At 46.3% G+C, this 10353-nt stretch overlaps 1 protein-coding gene across 3 annotated transcripts in view; it reads left to right on the top strand.

The window, feature by feature from the left end:
• The window catches only part of Trappc3 (trafficking protein particle complex 3), a 14571-nt gene extending 9035 nt beyond the window's left edge, over positions 1–5536 (top strand). For 2 of the 3 annotated variants that reach the window (XM_010645274.3, XM_010645276.3), the window contains exons 2-5: positions 2277–2374; positions 2602–2701; positions 4385–4567; positions 5003–5536. In XM_010645274.3, coding sequence (XP_010643576.1) covers positions 2277–2374; positions 2602–2701; positions 4385–4567; positions 5003–5122 — 501 coding nt within the window. In that variant the 3' untranslated portion in view covers positions 5123–5536. Of the gene's footprint in view, positions 1–2080; positions 2173–2276; positions 2375–2601; positions 2702–4384; positions 4568–5002 lie in introns of those variants that run through there. The other variant, XM_033767848.1, reaches the window with a different exon arrangement.
• Positions 5537–10353: the final 4817 nt, after the last annotated feature.

The following is a 10353-nucleotide window of genomic DNA, read 5'->3' on the forward strand; positions in this document are numbered from 1 at the left end:
ATTTTTTTTTTTTTATTAGTAAATTGAGGACAGTTACTTGTGTAAGGTGCTTAATAATAATGTTATGATTTGCATGTTCCTTAACATCATGGTTGCTGAGGCTCTTGGAGTTTCACCCCAGAGCTTATTAATAATGGAAGGAAAGCACTCCTGATTTAATGCCGTGGTGCCAACTTTCCTGACTGGTAACTGCTGGATTGTCTCCATCCATTCATGCCTGAGCCATTCTAGAGCCAAGCCCTTGACTTTACTAAAAAAATCATTCCTCTCCTTAATAGCCTCCCATTAATTGCCACATTTGGTAAATGGTCTCTTGGAGACACCCTTATCTGACTGTTTTAGTTAAGTTCAAAGAGCCTCCTGATCCTGAAATTGATTTTCTTTGACTCTAGTGCAGCTGTTTTTTCCCCCTGTTTATTTGTGAGGGGGGCATATTAATACTTCAGTTGTGGGGAATCGTGGATAAATATGACCATTGTCTGGGAAATCTTTGCCTTTTGTCCTCCCAAGTTATTCTTCTTAATAATTAACTGTTAGACCATGGGCAAATTATTTAATTATACTGATCTCGGTGTTCTTTAAAAAGTAAGAATGGTACCTGCCTATTCTGCTTTACTGGATTAGTATGGGATGGAAAAATGAGGTGATGAAAGGTAGAGTGCAGTGTATGAGGAAAAAGCGCTCAAATTATTATTCTTACAGTGACCCCACCACCGAGCCATGGCACTGCAGAGAGAAGCATTGGGTCGTTGAGAACCTGGATCTTAACATTTCCTGGACTTTCTTCCCCAAAAGACTTAAAGAGAAATGTGCTTTGCTCCAAGTCTGAGCAGCCTTCCTTCAGAAGGGCAGGGTTGGGTGCCAATCTTGATTTTCGATTTCTGAGGGAACACATTGGCCTAGCTCAGTGGTAGTGAACCTAGGGCAGGCGTGCTGCAGATGTTGTTTGTATAATGAAAAGCTCTAAAAGGTTCACTATCAAGGGTCTAGGGATTTTTGTTTTTATTGAGTTTATTGGTACATTTTAGGTATACAGTACAGTTACATTCATCGAGATCTTGTACCTTTACATGACAGGTCTTGGTTCTCATTTTTTCCCCTTGTCCCTGCCCTCCCTGTAGGGATTTTTAAAGAAATTATTTTATTTTATTTTATTTTTTATAGTACTAGGGATCTAACCCAGGGCAGAGGTAACTTGCGTACTAGGCAGGTGTTCTGCCACTGAGCTACATCCCCAGCTCTCCCTTTGGTCTAGCTGTGCTGTTAATGTGTTTCTCATGTTAAATCTGATCCTTTTACCTGCCTGATGCTTTCATTCTGTATTCTTGGTATTTGCCATTCCTTTCCCTTTCACGAATCTGTCTTTCTTGGTAGGTGGGTAATAGGATTCTGTATCTAAGAGTTTCTGTGATTTTTGACTGAGGCTGTAATAGAAACCAGTCCAGGTCAGTATTGTGTTTTAGGTATGCAAAATATTCTATTCCTTTTTTTTTTTTTTTTGAAAGGAAAGTCTGCATTCTGATTTTATTTATTTTTATTTTTATGTTTTGGTACTGGGGACTGAACTCAGGATTTTGCACTTGCAAGGCAGGTGTGGTGCCGCTGAGCTAAATCTCTAGCTTGCACTCCTTTTTAAAGAAAATTGTATTCCTTTTAGACTTGCTCCTTTTAACTGAAAACATTTTACCCGTCAAGAGGAACAGTATTTTTCCTGTGCTGATGAGTTTGGAGAGGAGTTGTCTTCAAGACAGTAGACTTAGTCTAGGGCTTCCTTCCCCTCTGTGGACTAGCCCCTAAGTTCTCTGCTGCTTCTGGGTAGAGCCATGGAGTGCAGCTTAACTGTAGGTTAAGGCATTCTGAGGTGTCACGTCTGCCAACATAAAGAGGCTGGTTGGTGACCGAATGTTCAGGTCTGCCTCTTGGAGAATCTTGAGTGAGCACCCACTCCAGATTCTGGTGACCTAACTGCTCTAGTAGAGTCTTGGGGTTGTCAGAAGCCCACTTTGGTATGTTAGAGGAGTGACTGCCCCAGGGCATGAGGTGCTTTTTCCAGCTTGTTTTTGTTGTTGTTGTTTTGCAGTGAGTCTGCCTGCAGCCTTGGCCACTTGACCTAGAGGAGGCACGTGCCCTGGCCACTCCATAGGAAATGATGTTTTTTTCCCCTCCTGACAGGTGACCTTTCTTTGAATTTGAAAGTTGCATCAAGGCCAGTCCGGATTCATCACATTTTCTCTTTTGTGTTGCTTGGTCCTGATTACCTTTTGAATCTCTTTTAGAGCTCTGAACTCTTCACCCTGACCTATGGAGCTCTTGTCACCCAGCTATGCAAAGACTATGAAAATGATGAAGATGTGAATAAACAGCTGGACAAAATGTGAGTGGCACTTTTGTAGGAGTGAAGAGAGGACTGGGGCTCCCCAGCACACTGAGTCTTCATTGTACTTTACAGCCCTGAACAGTGTCTTCCTGTGGGATTAGCGTTCTCACGGAGCTCATTTATTGGGATGTCTTGAGGTTCCCATTTTCTCCCTACTAATAATAGCCTTATGTTCAAACATACGACATTTAGAGCTCATAATGGTCTGCTTTCTTCCTTCCCAGGGGCTATAACATAGGAGTCCGACTGATTGAAGATTTCTTGGCACGGTCAAATGTTGGGAGATGCCATGACTTTCGGGAAACTGCAGATGTCATCGCCAAGGTCATTATCCTAGGCCACACAGCCATGCTGAAGGATTGCCCCTGGGAGGCATTGGTACTATTTCGGTGTCTCCCTTAGCTTCAGAGAGACACCTAATCTCTCAGAAGACTGATTAGGCACGTATTTGGGCCCAACAAGCTTTTCCATTGGTTTGTGAGTAGCAGATCATGAAAATGGGAAGAGTGACTGGGATCATCCTATGGATTAAAGCCCCACTGACATTAAAGATGGATCTCCTCCACTATGAAGGTTTAGCAGAGTAACATGAGGATTGCAGTATGGGTGGAGGCTGGGTGTGGTGACACATGCCTCAGGAGGCTGAGGCAGGAGAATTTTCATGAGTTTGAGGCTAGTGTAGGCTACATAGCTTGCTCAAAAATACCAAAAATTCAATATAAAACAAAACAAGAATACAGAGGGACCTGGGTACAGTGGTGTATGCCTGTCGTCCCAGCACTGAGAAAGACTGAAGCAAGAGGATTGCAGGTTTGAGTCCTGCCTGGGCAATTTAAGAAAACCTTCTCTTAAATAAAAAAATATAAAAAGGGCTAGGAATGTAGCTCAGTGGTTGAGTACCCCTGGCTTTGATTCCTCGTACCACAAAATGAAAATATACACAGATGGAAGTGAAACTCAGAATACTTGCCTAGCACATGCAAGACCCTGTCCTTACACTGCAAAACAACAACAAAAGAAAGATACAGACTATAAATATACCTGACTTCAAATTTTGATTTTGGTATTTACTACACTGGATTCTTAACTAAATCACTTATAATTTTATGTGTGTGTTTGTGTGTGTGTATGTGTATGTAATGCTAGAGATTGAACCCAGGGCCTAAGACTCAACTGCATTCCTAGACCTTTTTAATTTTTTATTTGGAGATAGGATCTCCCTGAGTTGCTTGGACTTGAGACCCTCCTGTCTTAGCCTCTCAGAATACTGGGATTATAGGTACCACCATGCCTGGCAGCTTTTAACCATTTTAATTACTAGAAACCTCACCTTTAGAATGGAAAAAATAAGAGCTACCTCACATGATTTTTGGAGGGAATAAATGAATTATGGAAATAAGCATTCAGGTAAAATGAATGCACTTAGCATAGTGTGCATATCGTAAATGTTTATTGTTAATATTAGCATTACATTATTAGAGTATTAATTAGCAATACCTATAGTTCTGTGATGTCAGGTACCTCAAGGATGGTTCTTTTAGTTGTAAGCATGCTGGCTCTGCCCACATCCTGAAGAGAGTTGACAGTGGAGCCAGCTTTGAGAGGGTTTAGAATAAAGAGGTGGCTGGGGAAAGGGGGTCTTGAGAGTAATTCTGTCTAAGTGACCTATGTTCACTTTCTGGAAGGTGGGTTCAGGTAGCACCGATGGGGCTAGGGAGGTTTGGGCCTTTCTGCGCAGGTGCTGGCTCAGGCAGCTGCTGCTGTTGGAAGATCAGTGCTCCACTCCACTGAGAGGCACAGGCAGTGAGAGAGTTGGTGTTCAATTGATGAGGCCTTAAAGGAGGAGAATGTGGAGTCATGCACAGATGCTGCCTCTTTTTTGCCTGAATATTTAAAACTTCATCGTCTTTCAGAGGCCACAGTTTTGTTCCTGAGCCTGTGTCCCCTCAGCCCCTTGTACAGCTCTTGCTGTCCTTCTCCGTAGTGCAACTGTGTGTCCCTTGACAGGTGGCATTCAAGATGTACTTGGGCATCACTCCAAGCATCACTAACTGGAGCCCGGCTGGTGACGAATTCTCCCTCATTTTGGAAAATAACCCCTTGGTGGACTTTGTGGAACTTCCTGATAACCACTCATCCCTTATTTATTCCAATCTCTTGTGTGGGGTATTGCGGGGAGCCTTGGAGATGGTGAGTGCAGGTCTTTACCTTCTGAAAGGGATTAATAAATGTTTGAATGAGAGGGAGAAAAAGAGGGCTTCAGCTCATCCCTGCCCTTTGTTGCCCGAGATGGCCATTTCACTGAGATGAGATCGAAATTAGACATCTCTTCATGGAGCTGATCGTCCCTCCTAAGCTGGAGGCTGGGAGTTGGTGCTGTCAGCTCCCACAGCCTAGGGACGTCCATTCCTAGACCGGCTTCCTTGGTGGCAGTCTCATTCTTGAGTTTCTCCTTGTGGGTTGGGCTCCTGTCTTCTGCAGTGGAACCTTGGAGCTGGCAGTCCTGTCCTTGTGAGAAACAACCCTTCTTTCTGACTGCTGTGTGTGTTAGTTACAGCCCCATCTCTAGTGGTTCCCCAGAGTCTGTGGCTAGACATCTGCCCCTCATTTTCCACTGTTCCCCAGGTCCAGATGGCAGTGGAGGCCAAGTTTGTCCAGGACACCTTGAAAGGAGACGGTGTAACAGAAATCCGGATGAGGTTCATCAGGAGGATCGAAGACAATCTCCCAGCTGGAGAGGAATGACCATCCCAGGACTTGAGAGTAGCCAGCAAGAGCACTTGTTGGAGTTGGAAAGGCTCAGTGCCCTCTGCCTCTCGAACTCAGTGACTCTAACATGGATGTATATATTCTAACCTTGTTTCCATTTTCCATGCTAATAAAGAGCAGACTGATACAGTCTATTTTCCCTACAAGTATGCACATTCAGAAGGGGAATTCTTTGATCCCTTTCCCTTAAAATGGGCTGGATGTGATCATCCTTGGTTGGACTAGGAAGAACTCAAAGCATTTTACATTCCTGTGTGAATTTTCCAAAGCATAACTACTTTGACCCCATTAAGCGACAAGCCCGTGGGCTGGGGGTTTTTCTCAGTGGCACCACACCTGCCTTGCAAGTGTAAGATCCTGAGTTTGATCCCTGGTACCAAAAGAAAGACAAGCCTGAGCTGGGCATGGTGGTCCGTGCCTGTAATCCCAGCACTGTGGGAGGCTGAGGCAGGAGGATCACAAGTCTGGGCAGTTTAGCAATTTAGTGAGACCCTGCCTCAAAATAAGAAGGGTTGTAGATATAACTCAGTGTGGAGGCTCTAGTTTCAACCCCCTGTGCTTAAAAAAAAAAAGGTGACAAGTCTGGCACATTCACTCATGAGCCTTCATAAAGCTCTTGGCAGAAGGCCTCTGGGAATCTGGGCTTGGGGTTGAAGGGCTGGGAGAGGGTGGGTAGGAATTACTAGCTTTAGTGTGATACTCTGTTGGCAGGATATGGGAACTAGTCATGTCGGAAACACCAGTTTCTGGGAAGCCACCCAGGTCTCATTCCTCCCTGCTGTTTGGAGGCAATATCTCCTCTTTTTACAGAGGGTTCATCCTTTTTTCTTACAAATTCTTCAATAAAGACACATTCTTGAGTGGAATCCCAATAATGTCTTCTTTTCCTTTGCTCAGCCATGAAAGATTTGACTAGAAAGTAAATCATGGTGCTAGAGTACTACTTAATGAGCGCTTATCACCAGTCAGACACTGCTGAACACTGTGTTGTCTCGTTGGCAATAATTCCATTTCCAGAGGGAAGGCCACAGAATTGCCCAAGGTCATAAAGCCGTTAAATGGAGATGCCACTTCAGGAGAGAAGCAGGCCTGCAACTCCCTCTCCGTGCCTTATGGAGTTTGCTTGTTTTTGAGACGAGGCATTGATGTGTAAACCAGCCTGACCTTAACTCACAATCCTTCCTCAGCCTCCTGAGTGACTGAATTACGGTCATGCATCCTGCCCGGCTTGGGACAGCTTTGAAAGGGAGGAAGTAGAGCTGTGTCAGGCCATGTTTGGTAACGCTGTTCTTGGGGACAGTCTGGGGCCTTTAGACAGGTTGAGGGGAGCCGGCTATAGGTATCCTGTGTTTGAAGTGTGGCTTGACACTGAGACAAGTGTTCGGAGACCTGGTAGTGGGGCACTTTGCACAGGACTTGGCTGCAGCTGGGTTAGGCCACCAAAGAGAGATGGTCACTTTTTTGTCTCCATGAATAGCAAGGCTCATCCTGTAGAATCCCGTCTTCTTTGAGCCTCTACGTCTCCCTCCAGGTACAGTTTGGGGTCCTTTGGGTTAACTGTATCTTTAGCAGCAAGCATAAGGCTGTGTCCATACTAGAGTTGAATGGAATGAAAGGAATCGAGGAACTGAAAGTCGGGGCCCAGATGGGGAAAGGTTTGTGTAATATCTGGCCTGGCAAAAAGTCAGCTGCGTCACCTTTTCCCTTCTTGTGGGCTGGGGGCAGGGTTACCATTCCTTCCCTCCCGGTGCTACCTACAGTCTACTTTCTAGCAGCCATTTCATGGCGTGACGTTTTGGGTATTTTCTTTCCAAGTTAAACTTGGCACCATTACATGGTTGGTGAGCTGTGGAAACAACACCCCATTGTGGCTTTCCCACTTAGGGCTCCACAATTGTGTGATGTACACCTGAGGACAGAGGGAAGGAAAAAAGGCCAGGAACTGAGCTGTCGGGAACATCACTTTGTCATCTTTCCAAATGCACCAAGTCTACACCCCCGGCAACCTCGCTTCCTGCCCCCATGCTTACCCCTGTAGTTTGATGGTTTGGAAATTATGTATCCCTTGATCTCACCATGACTGAGGCTGATACATCCATTCCCCATTCTCCCTGGTGTACCTGCAACCCCTCCGTTATGGCTCGTGTCTAGATGTCCTCTCAAAGCCTCATGTGGTCACAGGTGGGGCTTTTTGGAGGTGGTGATTCACTAGGATGTGTGATGCTGAGATTAAGGGTGCCCACCCTGGGTGTGAGTGCTACCGGCCCTAAGGGTGAGGAGCCTCGATGGAATATGAAAGAAAGAGGAGGTCTGCTGGTGCTCCACTGCTTTGCTGCCTTCTGCCTGCCTCTGCCAAACCCTTCTGCCAAGCCACCCTGTCTTGGAACCAGCCAATTATGGACTGAAACTTCTACAAACTGAGCTACAGTAAACCTTTCCTCCTTTAACTTTAGGAGTCTCAGCGATGAGAGAAGTAAGACACCCTCCCCCCAGCAAGATGGGACAGGATTATGGAGCTAATATGTGAGAGGCCAACTAGTGAGGATGGTTTTCCAGGGAGCAGAGTTTTGAGCTAAAGGAGTCTGTACTGGTGGCTCCTTGTGCCTGGACCAACTGGGCAGAGCTCTGGAAAAGTACTCACTCTTCAGCCTTTGGCCACCAGGGGTCTCCACAACATCACCCTACTGTCCTAGAAAGTGACCATTGCATGCATGGCTTTTAGAATTTGCTAGAAGACGCACCTGATGGAGCAGATCTCAGAAGCTAGCCAAAGAGGAAGTGTCTGCCTCCTCCAGTCACCCACACGCCACCTAAAAGCAAAGCATGCTTGGCTAAGGGCCTGCCTGATGAACTCGTAGTGTTGGAAAAGGATGTCTGGCCCATACGTGCTCCAAACTGCTGGTCTCCTGAGTTGTTCAAGCTACAGCTCTAAGCTCTCCCCTAACCAACTCTTCCTAAGTGGAGACCAGAGCACCCACCATCTCCCTGATGGAACAGTCCCCTTTCTGTCCCAGACCCCCAACACCACTGAAGTTTCCACACTCAGGTTATTCTTCCCGAGGGGTGGCTTCCCCTACATTTGTATTGAGCGTCCAGGTCCAAGAAGCGGGTGGCAACAGAGGCCCCAGGAGCTGAAATCACATTAAGTGAAATTAAAATAGTCTCCTAACAAGTAGTTCATTGTGGCTGGTGGGAGGTGGGGTGCAGGAAAAGCATCCTCCCGTCCTCCCAGTGCTTAAGTGCTACCATGTGCTGTTCTCTGGAAGCCAACAGGCTGGCGGGAGGGGAGGTTTGGAGAGAAGGGTGTGGTGGCAGGCGAGGAGACGTGCTGTGTTATGATACTGAGTCTTTGATGTAGGGCCAGGCCTGACCCCAGGACAGCAGCTGGCCACTGCTGGAGGAGCAGTGGGACAAAGCACATTCCTGGGGGCAATTTTCACTCTGGCAGGAAGAGAAGGAAAGTTTCTACTGTGGGGAAAGGCTGGAGGAAGGGCGCAGCACCCTCTTGCCTCAACCTGGTTCTGTACCCTTCTAGGCCAGAGGCCGCCTCCAGGAAGCCTTCTCTGAGGGAACCCAGAACTGGCGAGGACCAGCACACCTGCCACACCACTCACGGGGGCTGGCTCAGGTACAGCCCAGGGCATGCAGGGAAGCAGCTCCTCTTTCCTGCTGGCCTGGGGTCTGGGACTGTCAGCTGCGAGGCCAGAGGAAGGGTGGGAGGAGGGGGTGGAGAGCACGTGTTTGTGGCCAAACCTACTCTTCGCAGAGTGGCTGTGTGCCAGGGCTGGGCTAAGTACTTCACATATATTTCTCACGGAAGATAGATCACAATCCTATCACTGTTCCCATTTTGCAAATGAGGAAACTGAGGGGCACAACTAGTATACGGTAGATTCAGGATTTAAACCCAAATAGTAAGGATTTACATACCTAGATCTTATCCAGTACATGGCAAGTTACACACACAGTGTGTTTTCATGTCTCATTGTGCGTCTCGTTTCCTTGACTCCCTTGGGGAGGGTGTCTGTGCATGTGAATTCATTTAACCAAAACATAGCCCTGTGCTAGGGGATGGGGACTAGGGACATGGAGATGACCCGGGTCCCAGCCCTGCCGGCTAGAAGCTTCTGCCTATGGAGAAGCAAATGAATACAAGGTAGAGTGACGGGCAGAAGAAGGGGATGAAAATGACAGACAGGGACAAGCCCTGGCTCTGCTGCTTACTAGCTGTGTGATACTGGACAAGTCATTTGAATGCTGAGCCTGGTTTTTATCTGGAAAATGAAAGAAACTTGTTGGCTACTTTGAGGATGAAACTAATATATATTTGATATATATTATATATTATATATATCATAAATATATATTCTGGAATGTACTAAATATTCCCTAGTTGGCAGTTATGATTAACATGAGTGTTATTGCAGAAACTGTCTTGCAAAACCTCTATATGAAGCCAGGCACGGTGACACACACCTGTAATCCCAGCACTCAGAAGGCTGAGGCAGGAGGATTGCCATGAGTTCAAGTCTGTCCAGGCTACATAGTGAAACTGTCTCAAAAAAATAAAAATAAATTAAAACCTCTATATGAACTGGGCATGGTAGTATTATAGGTAGATGAGCTAGGTAGAAATGTTACAGGCAGTCAGGTAGGGCTAGGTCCTCGAGAGAGAGGATGAAGGTGAAACACACCAGTTACACTGGAGACACATTGGCTAAAAACCAGGCCTCAAGTTAAAGACAAGGTTGGGCTGGGGATTTAGCTCAGCGGTTCAGTGGCCTGCCTCGCAAGCGCAAGGACCCGAGTTCAATCCCTGGTGCCAAAAAAAAGAAAAAAAGAATACAGACAAGGTGACCAGACCTGCCTACTTCCGCAGAGAACAAACACAGCACTTAATGAAGTCCAGACATCAACCGCTCTGGTGGGTGACTGGACACCTCTGGACCCACCACCTCCTAGGGGAATCTTAGTTCTTCCCATCTACACTTATCACATGGCTTGTTGCCCATTTGGACCACTATTACCTAAGTGGCTATACTTGTACCCTTATTGGGTGTTGATGGCTGTGGCCCATATTGTAGCCACGTGGTTTTCACCCTATAAAACTCCTCTGTAAAGTGGGGTCCCTGGACTACCCAATCAGGACCCCTTCTGCCCCTCAGGAGTTTTCCTATCAATAAATATCTTCTTAATCTTTTTTTTTT

The sequence above is a fragment of the Fukomys damarensis genome, unplaced genomic scaffold (assembly GCF_012274545.1).
Source record: "Fukomys damarensis isolate Sample0158 unplaced genomic scaffold, DMR_v1.0_HiC HiC_scaffold_23, whole genome shotgun sequence".
NCBI lineage: Eukaryota > Metazoa > Chordata > Mammalia > Rodentia > Bathyergidae > Fukomys > Fukomys damarensis.